Source organism: Papio anubis, chromosome 1, assembly GCF_008728515.1.
Source record: "Papio anubis isolate 15944 chromosome 1, Panubis1.0, whole genome shotgun sequence".
Lineage (NCBI taxonomy): Eukaryota > Metazoa > Chordata > Mammalia > Primates > Cercopithecidae > Papio > Papio anubis.
The window spans coordinates 175,099,539-175,118,677 of NC_044976.1; the positions used below are offsets into that span (position 1 = coordinate 175,099,539).

General features: G+C 34.6%; 1 protein-coding gene across 1 annotated transcript in view; it reads right to left on the reverse strand.

Annotated features, from left to right (window-relative positions):
* The window catches only part of PLA2G4A (phospholipase A2 group IVA), a 148,768-nt gene that overhangs the window by 105,855 nt on the left and 23,774 nt on the right, over window positions 1-19,139 (reverse strand). Inside the window, exons 2-3 of the mRNA XM_009191475.4 lie at window positions 17,494-17,595; window positions 2,472-2,553 (exon numbers count right to left, since the gene is read on the reverse strand). Coding sequence (XP_009189739.3) covers window positions 2,472-2,553; window positions 17,494-17,526 — 115 coding nt within the window. The 5' untranslated portion in view covers window positions 17,527-17,595. The remainder of the gene's footprint in view (window positions 1-2,471; window positions 2,554-17,493; window positions 17,596-19,139) is intronic.

A 19,139-nucleotide genomic window follows, 5' to 3' on the forward strand; every position in this document is an offset into this window, starting at 1 on the left:
AAAAAAAGCAGTAATTCAAAAATAATCCAATTACAAATGCTGAATAAAAATTCTAACAGAATGCCATAATACTGTCCTTTCTCCCATAGCAATTAATCTTCAGTGGCCATTCCTTCCATGGGTCCTTCACTTTAAAAAGGAAGCTTCTAAAATTAAGAGTCTAATCTGTGTTATGTACACTGTGGGGATCCAAAATCTAAATGTTCTCTGTCCCAGGAGATGAATTAATATCTCAGGTTCATTCTTTTAGTAATATTATCAATATCAATTCAAAGAGATTTAAAATGAAACTTTCAGCATTGCTTTTTTCCCTATTCTAATTATAATAAATAACCATTGCCAAAGTACCTGGGCCTACCATGAGAAGTTGCTAGAAAATCAGATCCACACCAGTTGAAAGAGACTCATGGAGCATAAAGTTTGAACTGCTGTTGGACGCATCTTAAGCACAATAATAGCCATTGTCTCTACACAACAGAACTCTGCATTGATTAAAAAAAAGAGGGGGTGGGTTGCTGCTGCTTTATCTAAGAGATAATAACTGCATTTTTAAAAGTCAAATTAGCTCTGTCTTTTGCATGCCTGACAAGCTACTGACATAGAATTTAGTTGAATTAAGAATGGCTTTTCCGACACACAGCATGACCTCTTTGGTTGTAAAACTCATACCTTATCTTAAGATTATGGTGGGTAATAGTCTCTAAATACAGCTTCTAATGAGGCTTCTCTTTCACAAGGGCCTTTCTTTCAGTAAATTCTCATTAAAATGGTGAAAATGAAAAGAATTGTGAAAAGCAAAATAAGAATACCTTCAGAAAAATATTAATAAAGGGATGATTAGATGGTTTAAACTGAAGTCTGAGATAAACTTAAAATGTAAACCTCTGATCGAAGCTAGTTTTGAAGACATTGCCATTGCTTTCCTCACCTGCCATGAAAACCACTGTTCAGCCAAAACTCTTGCTGTTAGATTCTATCTAACAATCCTTTCCTCGCTTCTGACATTTACCAGCTTCCTGGACTCTCCTCATTCACTGAAGCTTTAAGCTCACATTCTTTCTTTTCTTAGTATCTAACTCCTCCCTCTTTATTGGCATTTTCATTGCCATTTCAACAAGCTGACGTCCCTCCTGTTCTTTGAAAAAAAAGAAAAACCTATTTTCCATATTCTTCTCCAATATATTTAATATACTACAATCACAACATTTTGAAAAATGAAAATTTAGGTGTATGACTTACTACTTAAATGCCACCAAATTCTTCCCATTGCATTAATGAAAAAATCTCAGTCTTAAGTCTTTGTCTTACCACGGCTTATCATCCTATCTATTCTCTAGTAATATTGGGTCTGTTCTAGCTCCTCACAAGCACTCTGGTCTTTTTTGCCTTGGAACGTGCTGTTTTCTCTGCCTAGGACTTCTTCTTGCTCTCATGACCAAGATACTTTTCTTTTAGGTACCAGTTGAAATGTCATTTGGGCTGGGAACCCTACATTGCTTCCTGGATGATACATTGCAATCTCTGTTCCTTTACCAAAACCTGTTTTGAGAGTTAAATTATCCATTCCCATATTAATAATCTAAGATGGTAACAAATCTAAGACATTATTAAATCTAGGATGTTATCAAACCCATCGTCATAATACTTCATTGTATCCATTATTCTTTCTATTCCCACCTGCATGAATTCCAACCATTTAAATAATAAGATTCCACAAGGAAAACTGCCTTTTTTTAAAAGCATGAAGGAAGATACTGTCAACAAGTTAGTTCAGCATTATCCTCAGGCTGTGGTTCGCATCATTTCAGGCTGTCCTATACCAGTTTCTATGGCTATTGCATACAAAATAAACATACTCAAAGGCATAAGAACTAGAGAAAAACTACATTTTAAAAATTCTAAATGTATAATACCTCATAGAGGCAGCTTGTTTAAAGTCTTTACTCAGTACTCTTGTAGAAGCAAAAATAAACAAAATTTCTTTGAATTCCCAAGATGTGTACATCACAAGAAAGTCCTTTTGTCTGACTCCAAGTGACCTCAGCTAATTGAAGACCCAGGTAAAATGCTATTCTGACAGATAGCATCAGAGAACTGTTTGAAATGTTATCATTCAAAGATCTAGACAAACATAACCACACTTAAAGAAGGCAGAACCTCTGATTTGTCAAGGAACTCAAGCAATTAGAGGGTGAACCATAATTACACACGTTTAACAGCAAAGAAAATAAGGGCACTTACGCATGTCACCAAAGGCCCCCTTTTTGACTCTGGCTAATTTAAGGCCCCGGTAAAATGCTATTCTGACAGATAGCATCAGAGAACTGTTTGGAATGTTATCATTCAAAGATCTCAACAAACATAACCACATGTGAAGAGGGCAGAATCTCCGATTTGTCAAGGAACTCAAGCAATTGAAGGGTGAACCATAATTACACATGCTTAACAGCAAAGAAAATAAGGGTACTTACGCATGTCACCAAAGGCCCCCTTTGTCACTTTGGTGGCACGTAACACCACTACCGTAAACTTGTGGGAATACTGGTGCTCCACCTGGAAATAAAATGACAGTAAATTTAAAATAAGCTTCCAACATAGAACCTCATTTTTTCCTTGAGATTAATTTAAAACAGTCTACTTAAAAACAAGTAGCATGCATACTAGAAACATTATTTGATCTAAGGTTGTTTCTTTTTCCACTCTCTTCTCGCTCATCACAGTATCATTGGGAAGTTTAGATTGTGCCTTAAAATGTCACTACAGCTTGACCATGAGCAATTCTTTGTAGTCTGGTTTACCAAGCACTTGGTAAAAAATGTAAATCAGGACTGCAGGTATTCTAGGAGCACAATCAGGCTTTGTACTTGTTGACTAGGAAGCCCTGGCTTATAAAGGTGAACTCAGAGCAAGACGTACTAGATTCGTTTGTTGTTGTTGTTGCTGTTCACTGAAGCAATCAATCAAAAGTATTTTCTGAATGACGTTTCCAGGACAGCTTTCAAAACCCTATGGACCCAAGGCAATAACCAGCAAACAAATTGCACGAATTGTAATGCATTTGTTAGAAATCATATGCAAGAATATTAAAATTTGCTATTAGCCTAACACCTTGCATAAACATAATAAACATTAACAGGTAGAGAACTTCATTAGACACGTCACTTAAATGGGAAACAGTTATTAAACAATTCTACTCACTAAAGCAGAATGAGGAAGCAGGAACTCACATAGTTCTTGGAGCAACTGAAAAGGTTACAAAGTCTTTATCTAAAACTCAAGCATTTCTTGTTTTAATCTTAGGAGAGGTCACTTCCCTTAATTTTAGTAGGCTTGCTTAACTGGTTGAAAAGTTCATAATTGATTAAAAAGAGGCTCAGATACTGACAATACTGAAAAGTGAGTAGCGACAGTCTAAATGCAAGGAGGCAAAAAAAAAAAAAATGTCAATAGTGTAGACAGATTGATAAGGACCAGCAGTAGTAGAATATAGGGACAAAAATTAGACAGCACACAATAGTTTCTATAGAAATCACTCCATCAATAGTGTAATTAATATTCCAATTTATAATACAGCATCAAAGAGGTGAAGACATGAATAATGAGCATATCTTGTTTAAAAAGTCAGAGAAGCATAAAAATATTTCAAAATAATGCTTATTCAACTTTATTTTAAAAAAGAAATACCTTCAACATCCAAGAGTTCTGAGTAGCCAAAGTTTTATTATACATAGATGAAATGAACAATCAGAAAAATAATTGAAACTAAATGAAATTGACAGCACAACTTGTCAAAATTTGAATGATGCATTGAAAGCAGTACTGAATGGGAAATTTATAGCACTGAATGCATATATTAAAAAAGAAGAAAGAACTAAAACCAATAATCTAAGCTACCACCTTAGGGTACTAGAAAAAGAAGAGCAAATTAAATCCAAGGTAAGCAAAAGAAAAATAGTAAATATTAGAACAGAAATCAATAAAATTGGAAACAGGAACTAGAGAAAATCAATGAAACCAAAATTTGGTTCTTTGAAAAAATCAATAAGATCAATGAGACATTAGCCATGCTAAGAAAAAAAAAAAGAGAGAGAGCGAGAGAGAGAGGACAAAATTACTAATACCAGAAATGATAAGGGACAGTATTACAGATCACATGGATATTAAAAGGATAACAGAAGAAATACTACAAACAACTCTACGCTCACAAATTTGATAACCTGGATGAAATGAATCAATTTCTTAAAAGACAGAATCTATCAAAATTTTCATAAGAAGAAATAGACAATCTAAATAGACACGTCTATTAAAGAAATTGAATCAATAATTAATAACCTTACAAAACAGAAAGCACCATGCTCACATGGCTTCACTGTTAAATTCTACCAAACATTTAAGAGGAAACTATATCAATTATTATATCAATTCTCTGCAACCTCTTCCAGAGGATTAAAGCAAAGGGAATACTTCTTAAATCTTTCTTGGAGGCCACCATTACCCAAATTCCAAAACCAGACAAAGACATTACAAGAAAAGAAAACTACAGGCCAATATTTCTCATGAACATACATGCTAAAGTTCTCAACAAAATATTAGTAAATCAAGTCCAACAACATATAAAAAGGATTATACACCAGGCCGGGCACAGTGGCTCATGTCTGTATTTTGGGAGGCCAAGGCGGGCATATCACCTGAGGTCAGGAGTTTGAGACCAGCCTGGCTAACATAGTGAAACTCTATCTCTACTAAAAATACCAAAAAATTAGCTGGGCATGGTGGTGTGTGACTGTAATCCCAGCTACTTGGGAGGCTGAAGCAAGAGAATCGCTTGAATCCTGGCAGCAGAGGTTGCAGTGAGCAAGACAACACCACTGCACTCCAGCCTAGGTGACAGAGTGGACTCCGTCTAAAAAAAAAAAAAAGAATTATACACCATGACCAAGTGGGGTTTATGTCAGATACGCAAGGCTGATTCAGCATTCAAAAGTCTATTAATTAAAGCCATCATATCAACAGGCTAAACAAGAAAAATTACATGATCATATCAACAGATGAATAAAAAGCATCCGACAAAATTTAACATCCATTCATAATAGAAAAAAATTTCAGCGAAATAGAAATAGAAGGAAGTTTCATCAACTTGATAAAGGACATCTACAAAAAAACTATAATTAATGTCATATTTAATGATGACAAATGGAAGCTTCCCCAAAAAGATCAGGAGCAAAGTAAGGAGGAACCCTGTCATCACCCCTTTTCAACATTGTACTGGAAGTCCTATTTAATGCAATAAGATAAGAAAAGGAAATAAAAGGTATATAGATTGAGCATGAAGAAATAAAACTTTGTTCACAGATAACATGTATGTTTATGAAGAAAACCCAATATAATCAATTTGAAAAAATACTCCTGGAACTAATTATATGACTATAACAAGGTTGCAGGAGATAAGATTAACATACAAAAGTCAATTGCTTTTCTACATACCAGAAATGAACAAGTAGACTTTGAAATTAAAAACACAATACTTCTTATATTAGCACTTCCCAAAATGAAATAGTTATAAATCTAACAATGTATGTAGAGGATCTATATGAGGAAGAATACAAAATTCATATGAAATAAGTCGAGGAAGAACTAAATAAATGGAGAGATATTCAATATTCATGGATGGGAAGACTCAATAATGTAAAGACGTCATTTCTTTCCATTGTGACCTATAGATTGAACAAAGTCCCGACAAAAATCACAAAATATTCTGTGAAAACGAGAAACTGATTCTAAAATTTATATGAAGAGGCAAAAGCAGAATAGTAAACACAAAATTGAAGGAGAAGAGAAAAGTTAGAGTACTGACGCTATGCAACTTCAAGACTTACTATAAAGCTACAGTAATCAAGACAGTGTGGTACAGGCAATAAAAAAAAAAAAAAAATACACAAACAAACAAACCAGATCAGTGGAACAGAATAGAGAAGCACATAGATGAAGTCAACTGATCTTTGACAAAGGAGAAAAGACAATATAACAAAGCAAAGATAATCTTTTCAACAAATGATGCTTGAACAACTGGACATCCACATGCAGAAAATGAATCTACACAGGTGATAACTGGGCCTGAAATACAATGAGAAAATGCTCTTGAAAATCTGTTTAAAATTAGCTTTCTCTGCAAAAGAAACCCTCTCAATAATAATTATTACACATAATGATGCCCCCTCCCAAAATCATCTATGCTTTTTTTCCATATCTAAGAATTTCTAATATTACATGGATTTTCAAATACCTAGAAACCTTCCTTGTATCATAAAAACTATGAGCAATATTTTTATCCATTATTTAATATTTGATTTTTGAAGTTGCTGCAAATATATTCATATACTAAATGTTTATTAATAACATGGACAAAAACATTGTTTTTATTATAAGGACTCATTGAATGTGAACCATATGTCATACATCCTAGTAGACACCAACTGTCATTTAATATTCCCAACAACCCTAAAGAATAGGTGTTATTATTTATATTTATAAATGAGTAAAATGAGATTCTGAGAGACTCAGTAATTTCCCAGTTACTCATAGATAGTAAATGATGACCTTTCACTAGAATTCAGCCTTGCCATTCTGTGTCTGTGCCCATCTCTTTCAAAGAGCTTTAAAGATTAATAAGAGAGTATCTATAATAAAGTAAGCACATATTCTTGGAGAAAGATGTTCAGTTTCAGTCAATTATTATCCAAATAGTCTTTTAAGAATTGCTTACCATGTTTCCTGGGGCCACTATCACAAGCAATTTCAAACTAGTCCAGACTGCGCTAGGTTTCAACTTGGATAGGAGATGTTTGGTTATATCTCAGGGATAGTGCCAGAGGAAATTATATTACTGAATTCACAACCAGTGTTTTCCAAGGGAAACTAATGACTCAGGACAATGGTGGCTGGTAGTTGGCAGAGAGAGATGTCATATTTCAATTGAGATGTCAAATCTAAGCTCAATCCACCGACTTAGTCATGAAGATTAAGCTTTGCCTTCAGGTCTTGGATTACTTTGAGTGTCTTTCTGCATTCATATTCATTTCCATAGTAAAAACCAAGGTGCTTTTTCTTTTCAAAATTACAATTTCCTATTCATTAGGAAAACAACTACTGGATTAAATTCATTCTGGATAAGTCTGGATAAGTATATTGATATATGTAACTATGTTTGGCACTGAAAAAAAGAACCAATTTATACAAAATCAATTTGATGATCTTCCTAATCTGTTTAAAACTCTACTGTTATAAGACAAGAACCAAAGAAACAATCATAAAATAAAGCTGATGGAAAATAAAGTAGATTCTGCATGCAAATATTGTTTTTCTCTATTCAACCTAACTTTGCCTAATTTTTAAAACTAAAAACTGTTAGTATGACAAAGACTATATGTTATTACTGAATGCAGAGATTATGATCACCACAATTGGCAATAGGCACCTTCTCAGAATTTTTTTTTTAATGGCTGCATTGACGTCATTAACAAATCATGAGGCTTTTTTGATAAGATGCTTATTTTCAGTTTCACTTTCAGGTGTGGAGTTTCATTCTAATATAACTATGAAGCACAGGCATTTTGCTATTATTCACCTACATTTTTAAAGCATGGTCAGCATTATCTATTTTTAGTCTAACAATAATACCTAACCTTGGTATTATTGAAAAATTATCAGTCATGAGTTGGCCATATGCAGAAATTATCTTAATGCTCAAAACATCTAATTTGGAACATAATTTGTTAGCTCTAGAAGACATCACTAAAAGAAAATCAAAATCAGAAATGTGACTTGAGATTCTTCTCCCCTTGAACAAGAAATTTATCACCTGCACAAGTATATACATTCAATTTGGCAATATATTATATTATATATGTGTATATATTTTATTTTATTTTATTTTATTTATTTTATTTAGACAGTCTCATTCTATCGCCCAGCCTAGAGTGCAGTGGATCAGATGATCTTCCCACCTCAGCCTCCCAAGTAGCTGGGACTACAGGCACGCACCACCACACCCAGCTAATTTTTGTTTCTTGTTTTTGTTTTTGTAGAGATGGGATTTTGCCATGTTGCTCAGGCTAGTGTCAAACTCCTAGGCTCAAGCGATCTGCCCACCTCAGCCTCCCAAAGTGCTGGGATTACAGGTGTGAGCCACCACACCTGGCCTATAGTTGTATATATTTTTAAAAATAAAAACAAATACAGAGTGCATTCTTATTGCAGTAGGAAGATTTTAAGTCCTCTTTTAATCACGAGTTTAGGGACTAGTATCCAGAATATATAAGAAACTCAGCTCAATAACATAATAATAATAATAATAATTATCTGATTTTGAAAACAAGTAAAAGACCTAACTAGACATTTCTCAAAAGAAGACACTCAAATGGCCAAAAAGTTTATGAAAAAAAAAGTTCAACATCACTTATCCTCAGGGAAATGCAAATCAAAACCACGATGAGATATTACCTCTTCCCAACTAGAATCGCTATTATAAAAACCACAAAAATAACAAATGCTTGCATAGATGTAGAGAAAGAAAACATTTATACACTGTTGGTGGAAAAGTAAATTTGCATAGCCATTGTGTAAAACAGTATGGAGGTTCTTCAAAAAAATTAAAAATGGTACTACCATATGGTCCAGCAATCCTACTATTGGGCATATATCCAAAGGAAATGAAAGCAGTATGCTGAAGACAAATCTGCACTCCCATGTTTATTGCAACATTCACAACATTCACAATAACCAAGATATGGAATCAACCTAAGTGCCCATCAATGGATGAATGGATAAATAAAAGTGGTCCACATACACAATGGAATACTATTCAACCATAAGAAAGAAGGAAATCTTGTCCTTTGTTCACACCTGTAAACCACCACTTGGAGGGAGGCCAAGGAAGGTGGATCACCTGAAGTCAGGAGTTTGAGACCAGCCTGGCCAATGGTGAAACCCCATCTCTACTAAAAATATAAAAAAATTAGCCGGGCATGGTGGTAGGCACCTGTAATCCCAGCTTCTTGGGAGGCTGAGACAGGAGAATGGCTTGAACCCAGGAGGCGGAGGTTACAGTGAGCTGAGATCGCACCACTGCCCTCCAGTTTGGGTAACAGAGCGAGACTCTGTCTCAAAAAATAAAAATAAAAAATAAAAAAAATTAGGTATTTGCACAGAAAGACAAATAGCACAAGATCTACCCGTACGTGGAATCTAAAGAAGTTGAGGCCATAGAAGTAGAGAGTAAGATAGTGGTTACCAGAGGCTAGGGAAGATAGGAGGGAGGAGAAAATGAGGAGAGAATGGTAAATGGGTACAAAGTTAGGTAGGAGAAATAAGTACTGGTGTTCTACAGTACAGGAGGATGACTATGGTTAATAGTAATGTGCTGCGTATTTCAAAATAGAACAGAAGATTTTTAATGTGTTCACCACAAAGGCATGATAAATGTATGAGATGATGAATATGCTAAAAATCTTGATTTGATTATTACACAATGTATAATATAATGGAACATCATACTGTACCCCGTATATATGTACAATTACTATGTGTCAATTAAAAATAGAATTTTTAAAAGTGAAGTTTCAAACAAAAAAGGAACAAGATTTCAGGGACTGCCCTAGCAGTGAAAACCAATACAAGAAAATATTAATTTTAACAGCTTCGTTCTAAAATTCTAATTTAGCTGGGTTCTGTGGTGCACACCTATAGTTACAGCTATCTGAGAGGCTCAGACAGAAGGATCGCTTGAGCCCAGAAGTTTGAGGCCAGCCTAGGCAATACAGCAGACCCTTTCTTTAAAAAAGAAAATAGTAAAATATTTATTTAATGATATATTCATCATGAATTTATAGTGACTATAATATCCTTAAAACACTGAAATGAAACAACTTCCCAAATATCTAGCACCTAAATTGTAAGTATAATATAGATTCTAGTCCAATGGTAACTAAATAGCTGTAGCATCACACAAAAAAAGTGTGAACATCAGCCTTTTCCTACCTCCATACTTATGAGGAAATCTACACTCTCCTGGAGTAACAGTGACTGAGTGGACTGTGAAGAACAGGCGCACCTTCACCTTTCTAGAGAAGCTCATCAGAACACATGAAGTAGCATGTGCATTTGAAAAGTTTTTCTCACACATCCTTGGCGCTTTGGGGAAGTCATATTTATTTGGTTTAGAATTACTGCCCTAGATGATAAGTCATGTTCATTCAGATTTAAGATGCCTTAGAACTGATGGTTTTCAAATGTGAACCTTAAGGCTAATAGATCCAATACACTTGAAAATATGGATACGCTAACAAATGCAATTTTAGATATTTTATCCCTATTTTGAGGCACTTCTTAAAAACCTTCTCCCTGCTTTACTTGTTCTTTTCATTAAGCAACAAATAAAAGGTTCAGGCCAGGCATGGTGGCTCAGGCCTGTAATCCCAGCACTTTGGGAAACTAAGGAGGGTGGATTACTCAAGGTCAGGAGTTTCAGACCAGCCTAGCCAACATGGTGAAACCCCATTGCTATTAAAAATACAAAAAATTAGCTGGGCATGGTAGCCCACGCCTGTAATCCCAGCTACTTGGGAGGCAGCATAACTACCAGAACAGAGAGCAAAGGTGAAAAAGAGCACAAAAAATCCCAGAGAGGTGAGCTCAGTTTTGCCATAGGGGCATTTGCTGATCCAGAAGAGGAGAGGACTAAGAGACTGCGCAGCCTTGAGAGATTGATCAGCGTTCTAAGAATAAGGACCCCGGTAAACCACACTCCTCTTTCAAAGTAAAATCTCCATAGATTGTGACATAGGACTAAACGTGAACATCCTTTCTATGAACTGGTAACCCATTTTAGTGTAATACAAGCTGCCCAGAAAACCAATCTGGAACTGGGATTACATTTGTCCCAAACCGCTAGTATCCCCAGGGGCCTGATGGAAGCAAATAAGTTATCTCTAAAAGATTACTTCTATTTTTCACCATAGTGTTCAACACAAAATCAAAGATAACTGGGATTATAACGAGTCATGACACCAAGTCTGCAAACCAGCATAATTAATCAACAGGCACAGAAACAAACCCATCCATTAATCAGCTATACTATACTTACAGTGTTCAAGGAAAAGAAAGTCAAATTGAAATATGACTATATGGGAGTGGGAGTATAAAAAAAGGCTGAGAAAATTTTTAAACGAACTAAAAAGAAATTTGAGAACTGAAAGATAAACCTGGTGATATTCTAGGAATTTCTGATCTACGTTGTGCGGTAAAGAAACAGAAACGGCCGGGCGCGGTGGCTCACGCCTGTAATCCCAGCACTTGGGGCGGCCGAGGCGGGCGGATCACAAGCTCAGGAGATCGAGACCACGGTGAAACCCAGTCTCTACTAAAAATACAAAATATTAGCCGGGCTTGGTGGCGGGCGCCTGTAGTCCCAGCTACTCGGGAGGCTGAGGCAAGAGAATGGTGTGAACCCGGGAGGCGGAGCTTGCAGTGAGCCGAGATCGCGCCACTGCACCCCAGCCTGGGGGACAGAGCGATTCTCAAAAAAAAAAAAAAAAAAAAAAAAAAGAGGCAGAAATATGGACATTACTTTGAATTAGCACACTTTCGCCCCCTAAGGGAGGCTTGTGGCAGGGCATGAATTATATCAAGGACAAGTTAGGAGTTTATCATTAGCTGTGATGATTAATTTTACATATCAATTTCAGTAGGCCATGTGTTGTCCAGATTAAACATTGTTTTAGGTGTGCCTATGAGGGTATATCTAAATCACATTACCGTTTGAACCAGTGGGCTCAAATAAAGTAGATTGCCCTCCCGGATGCAGTCGGGCATTACCCAATCTGTTGACAGCTCAAACAGAACAGAGGCAGAGGAAGGAAGAATTCATCCCCATTTATTCTTGTCTCACTGTTTGAGCTGAGACATCGCCTTGCATTTCGTCCTGCTCTCAGATTGGGATTCACATTATCAGCTCCCTTGGTTCTCAGGCCTTCAGACGAAAGCCAAAATACACCCCAACTTTACAGTGTTTCCAGCTTGAGATGGCAGATCGTAGGACTGCTCAGCCTCCATAATTGTGTGAGCCAATCATTAGTCAATTAATTATCAATTAATTAATTTCTCATAATAAATCAACAAATTAATCAATATCTCCTGTTTGTCATAATAAATTAATTAATACCACATACTTAATAAATTAATACCTCCTATTGGTCCTGATTCTCTAGAGAACCCCAATACACTAGCTTTCTTCTTCTTCATTTTTTAGATTTTGAGTGCTCACAGAAATTCTACTATTTGCCAAAAAACTCATTATTAACTCATTAACAGTCCTGTGCTTTTGTAACAATAGTTTTACCACTTTTATATTTCTGATTTTCTAGTAACAGCATCTCACCATCTAACTTTTCTGAAAATATCTTATTTCATTATTTCAAAGGAATAATTTTGTGCACATAACAATTTACTATTTATGAAAGCTCTGTGAAGCAGACACAGCAGGTCCTATTCATACCCTGTTTTCCAGATGAGGCAGGTAAAAGTCAGAGTCTACGTGTTCATGATCATGTAACTGGTAAGACTAGAACTCCTACCAGAACACTAGTTCTTTGATTACTTATTCAGTGGTGGTTTTCTTTCCAGTGTTACTGTAATAATCTGAATAATAGCTTTCTACATTTTTGGTAAAATTTCCAGTCATCCTACAATTATATTTTTTGAAAGTCCTTGTATTTTACTATGCAATCATGCTGCCATATCCACGTGGTTTACTGTCCCTAATGTGAAGACAACCTTAGTTTCTGTGGGATGTGGGGCAGTGCCCCTCCATTGTTAATAGGTGGTAGAAAGAGGTGTCAATTTTTTCACTTCAGGGATATGACTCATATTTTCAGAATAAAAAGATGGAAAATGTTATAAATATTTTATACTTGACCTCTACTTGTGAAATTGATGGCTCCTGGTCAAAAAAAAAAAAAAAAAAAAAAGACTTCAATAAATTCTGAAGGTACAAAAATCGTTGAGGTTGGAAGTCACATCATAATGATTCTAAACATACGGAAACTAAACTCTGTCATGTATTTGTCACTCTGTTTTCCCACCAGCTTCTTAAAATCCAAGCACCATTGGAAGCAAGCGAGCTTGCTGGCTGCAAATTGCTGCATCAGCCCACAGGATTCTCCAACATGTCCCTGCATCACAGGAATGGTGAAAATGAGCCCAGTCTTCTGGCCTTGAGGCAGCCAAAACTGTGTTAGCCTGTTTGGCACCAAGAGCTCATTACTATTAATAGTAAGCTGGCTTGATTCACTCCAACTTTCCTTTTTACTAATATCATTCAGTGTTGAGTGTGCTTGCTCACTTACATATTTTGAAAAATATCTGTGAAAACCATAGCAGGAAATTTTTTAAAAAACAATTTACACACACACACATATGCACACACCCACAGTTGTTTTTTTTTTTTCATATACACTTAGCAAGAATAAGAAGAATGAAGGAAACTGTAAAGCTCACAGATCTCTTCATTTAAAAGGGCTATAAATTAGAATGCTAGTTGATGTCTAAGTCTGATACTGGCGAAAGTAATGAAAAATGTGATAGCAATATGTGGTTTATTCACGTTTTGTAATATGGTATAATATAATATTACCACATAGGTAATTTCCATAGCCTAAATATGTTGCTATAGTTAACAAAATGTTCAAGAAAAGGTCCCAGTGCTGAACCTTAGATGTCCAGATGCAGTTTGATTTTTAAATATACTCTGCTATTCAAAAGAAACTACCATCAGAGTGAACAGGCAACATACAGAATGGGAGAAAATTTTTGCAGTGTACCCATCTGACAAAGGGCTAATATCCAGAATCTACAAAGAACTCAAACAAATTTACAAGAAAAAAACAAACGACCCTATCAAAAAATGGGCAAAGGATATGAACAGACACTTCTCAAAAGAAGACATCTATGCAGCCAAAAGATACATGAAAAAATGCTCATCATCACTGGTGATCAGAGAAATACAAATCAAAACCACAGTGAGATACCATCTCACGCCAGTTAGAATGACAATCATTAAAAAGTCAGGAAACAACAGATTCTGGAGAGGATGTGGAGAAATAGGAATGCTTTTACAATGTTGGTAGGAGTGTAAATTAGTTCAATCATTGTGGAAGACAGTGTGCGATTCCTCAAGGATCTAGAACTAGAATTATCATTTGACCCAGCAATCCCATTACTGGGTATAAACCGAAAGGATTATAAATAATGCTACTATAAAGACAAATGCACACATATGTTTATTGCGGCACTATTCACAATAGCAAAGACTTGGAACCAACCCAAATGTCCATCAATGGATTAAGAAAATGTTGTACATATTCACCACGGAATACTATGCAGCCATAAAAAAAGGATGAGTTCATGTCCTTTGCAGGGACATGGATGAAGCTGGAAACCATCATTCTCAGCTAACTAACACAAGAACAGAAAACCAAACACCATGTGTTCTCACTCATAGGTGGGAATTGAACAATGAGATCACTTGGACACAGGGTGGGGAATATCACACACCAGAACCTGTCAGGGGGTGGGAGGTTGGGGGAGGAATAGCATTGGGAGAAATATCTAATGTGAATGATGAGTTGATGGGTGCAACAAACCAACATGGCACATGTATACCTATGTATCAAGGCACATGTATACCTATGTACCTGCATATTGTGCACATGTACCCTAGAACTTAAAGTATAATTTTTTAAAAATGTAAAAACTAAATACATATACTCTGCTATGTTAAAAGAAGAAACTGAATGGCTGGTTCACCAGATCGTCTGACAAGACATGTGTGGGGGCTGCATGGCAGTCAGTAATAAGACCTGGTCAGATCAAGTAGAAGAGTGAAAGTCATTCAATATAATCATATTCTTTGAAATGTTTTGTGTTCCAACCATACTAAACTTCTTTCATTTCCTTGAATCGTGTACTATTATATCGCGCCTTCAGACGACTTCACATACGCTTATTTTTTCCAATTCAGAAAAGTCATTTTCTCTCTCTTTAACTGACAAACTTCTTCTACTAACCTTCAGGTCTATGCTGATATGTTACTTCCCCTAGAAATCCTTTCCAGAAGGATTCCTGTTATTAATTCTTCCTGTTACATACTCTAGAGTCATCTTCATTGTCTCTTATCAGAGCCCTTACATTGTGGGCTTACATTATCTTATATTATGGTTATTATAAATTATTTTTTCATATTTTTCTGTTAAACATAAACAACCAGGAGTTCAAGACCAGCCTGGCCAACATGGCGAAACTCTGTCTCTATTAAAAATACAAAAATACTAGCCGAGCATGGTAGTGGATGCCTGTAATATCAGCTACAGGGGAGGCTGAAGCATGTGAATTACTTGAACCCGAGAGATGGAGGTTGCAGTGAGCTGTGATCACACTATAGCACTCCAGCTTGGGCAACAGAGTAAGACTCTATCTCAAAAAAAAAAAAAAGCACAACTAATTGGAAAATACAGTTTGCAAATACCTTTACAATTACATTAAAACATCAAATATCAAAAAATACATCAAAAAATATATATACACAAGATTTCTTAAGGAAAACTATAACACATTACTGAGATAATTAAAGATAAAAATAAGTAACATTTAGTTTTGGATGAAATTCATGGTTTGTTAATGGATTGGAAGACTCAATATTGTTATTATATTATCTCTTCTCTGTAGAATCATTACATTCCCAGCAATTTTGTGTGCATGTGTGTGTAAATTGGCAAAATGAATACAAAAATTATATGGAAATACAAAGAACTAAAACTAGACAGGATATTCTTGAAGAAGAAAAAAATTGGAGGATTTACATTGCCATATATAAAGACACATTTTAAAGCTACACAAATTAGGATAAATTAGTATTGGAGCAAACTACAGAAATTAGGATAGATTGGCATTGGGGCAAACACAGACTATTTGACTAATAAAACAGAAAAGAAATGAAGCCACACATATATATTTGCCTGAATTATAGGAAATCACCATTGCCATTCAAAGAGAATATGATGGTTATCAGTAGACTAAAGAAATAGCTTATGACATATTCAAATAATGAAAAACCACATGGCAATGTAAAAGTGTGGAAGTGTGCTACTCACAACAACATGAATGAATCTCGTAGACACAATGTTGACTTCAGAAATGTATATTAAGGTCAAAAATAAGCAAAACTTACCCATGATAATAGAGGTAAAATACTGGCTACCTTTGAGGCAAGTTATTGACTAGAAGGTATATGAGCAAGTCTTTCTGGGTACTTATAATCTGAGTGATGGTTTCATGGGTGGAATACATTTGTAAAAATTCATCAAGCTTAACAATTAAGATTTATGCACTTTATATATATTATACCTCAGTTTATTAAAAAGAAGAGAGTCACACAGAAAGAAGAGCTTGCTTAAGAAAACTGAGAAGTAACCAACAGCAAGGAACACAAGAAACAAAACCAGAAAAATCTGAGAAGAGTTTCAAGAAAATAGTAATGAGCAGTAGAGTTGGACAGAAGGAGTGAGGGGACTGAGGAGTTTATTGGACTTAACACCAGAGAGGCCAATTAATTAGACCTTTTTGTGAAGTGGAATGGCTGAGGTCAGATCAATGGTTCAAGTTATGAATGGAGGGGAAGAAGGCATTACAAATAATTATAATATATTAAACTTTTTATCCAAGGAGGGCAAGAAAGAGGATGATATCTAGAAATGGATGCAGAGTAAGAAAACAGCATTTTATTTCAAGTGAAAATGAGGCTATGGATTACTCCTTAAATATCGATAAAACCTGTATCTACTTCATATAAACCTGAGTTTCAAATGTTGAATTCAGCAAGGAAATCTCTCTTCTGTTTATTGACCAGAAGAGAGCATGTATACTTCCACTGGAGTTTGGAAAATTACGTACTAAAATATGAATTACTTAACTCTTTACTAAAACTAACCACCCATAGAAGAATTTATTTAAACATATCTAACTAAGGGAAAGTTTACAGAATTAATTGCCCTGAAAATGCAAACCAAAATATAGCCCTAAACTCAGAAATTCTTTTACTTTTATTCTTCTTTCCACCAAGTCATGCAAAGGGTGTAAACTATGCAGGCTGATGATCGCTAAGTGATAACAACATTTTTTATTGTTCCATTATTATTATGGATGTTTGGGTATTTTTTTCCTTTCAAGTTCCTCTTTTCTGGAAACTTACAGTAATAAAATGAAGAGATAAATTAGTTTTATTATGTTCCGTAGCCTTTTTGTACCACATTAAGTTCATATGAGTTTAATAACAAATGCTGAAGTTGTCACAGTTTTACTTTACTAGCAAGGCCCGCAATACTCACACACAGAAACATATCAGTCCCCCTCCAAGAAAGAATTCATAAACAGTGAATGACTTACTATAATGTGCTGGTAAGGATCTATAAATGACATTTTGGTTTCAATTACAGGAAATGTTTTCACACTTCAAAGTCTTCTTTGGCACTCTAGCGTCTTTAAAACCTACAAAACAAACAATCACTATTGTTAAGCTTCCTCTTGGATGCAGTTCTAAGATTTAAACAATTATGAGTATGCGTCTTAGGAAGAAAAAGTCTATCCAAGGACACTAGATAGGTTGAGTTCCCTGTGTATACAAATGGGTTTCACATATAACTTAGGGAAAAGGTAAAACATGTTTTGATGATACTGTTTATTTTCCATATTTACTTGTTCAAATTTATACTGTGAATAATTATTAGGAAACTACGGGGCTTGTGTTGCTTTTCATTTGCCAAGTATTTTATGAGAAATATGTTGAAATTATGGAAACTTAAAATTATTTTTGTACTGTTTATATTATAATTAAGCCACATGTCATTGTTTCCTCAGTAGAGTCAGCGTTATACAAATTCACAATAAAAAAGAGAGATTTTTTTTCCCTTAACTATTTGTTAGGAATTACAAAAGTATATTCATGTTGAATTTGAACTTTAGTAATGACATTTTTAAAGAAATGTTTGTTCATTTGAAAACACCAGTTTAATTTGGAAGCAGTTAAATAAAAATATTTTAATGGAAAAATACTCTGTATACTTTCCTTTATTCTTCTACAATTACTCTTTGTTATTTAAAATCAAATAAAAAACTATTTAATGAATGAACATCTTAGCTATTCCATTATATCAAGTCTTTGAAATTTCATAAAACAACATGTACTTATATTTCAGCATTCTATAAGTTACATCTAATTTGGAATACCTTTTCAAATATCTTTATTATTTATCTTTAGTATGTAAATTCTAAAATGTTTTTATTTCAAAATAAATCAAATTTGTTTTAAATTGTTAACGATCTCTCTTTTTAAACATTAACTTTTAAAAAATTATAAAAATGATTCCTGCTCATTGTCACAAACAAAAACTGCTGAAGTGAACAAAGAATAAAGTGTAATCACCATTTTCATTATGATGTGTATCTTTCCAGGCTGTTTCACTGCTTTTTCATAATACTTAAAGCAATAGGAAAAGAGAGGATTTGAATTTTTTTTTTTGAAAAATGGGATCTTCTAATACACCCTTGAGTTTTTAAACTCACTTTCTTCATTATATTTGGTTGTAAAAAATATGAAGCAATATTATATGAATGGTAAAAATCACCCATGGTTCTCTATTTAATAATTATAAAAAATAAAGATTCCCCCATTCTTCATTCTGGTCCATCAATCATCATTATTTATACCAACAAGAAAAAAAATGTTTTTAAAGTAAAACATCTATTTACTTTCATCACTTACTTCTTAAGCTCCTAAAGTACAAGTATTTTTATCTTATCATGCATATTCATCAGGCTCAAAATGTATACAGCATTTTAAATCAACTTTTTACATAAAAATGAGACCAAACTATAAATCTAATTTATCATAATACATTACTATAATCTTGGTTTTGCATTTTCTTATTTTAAACCTAGTAGAAAAGTTTGCTGATAACATTAACCAATTATAAACTGCTTTAGTGCCATAGTTTGATCATTTGCTCCAAAAGTCATGTTGAAATTTAATTGCC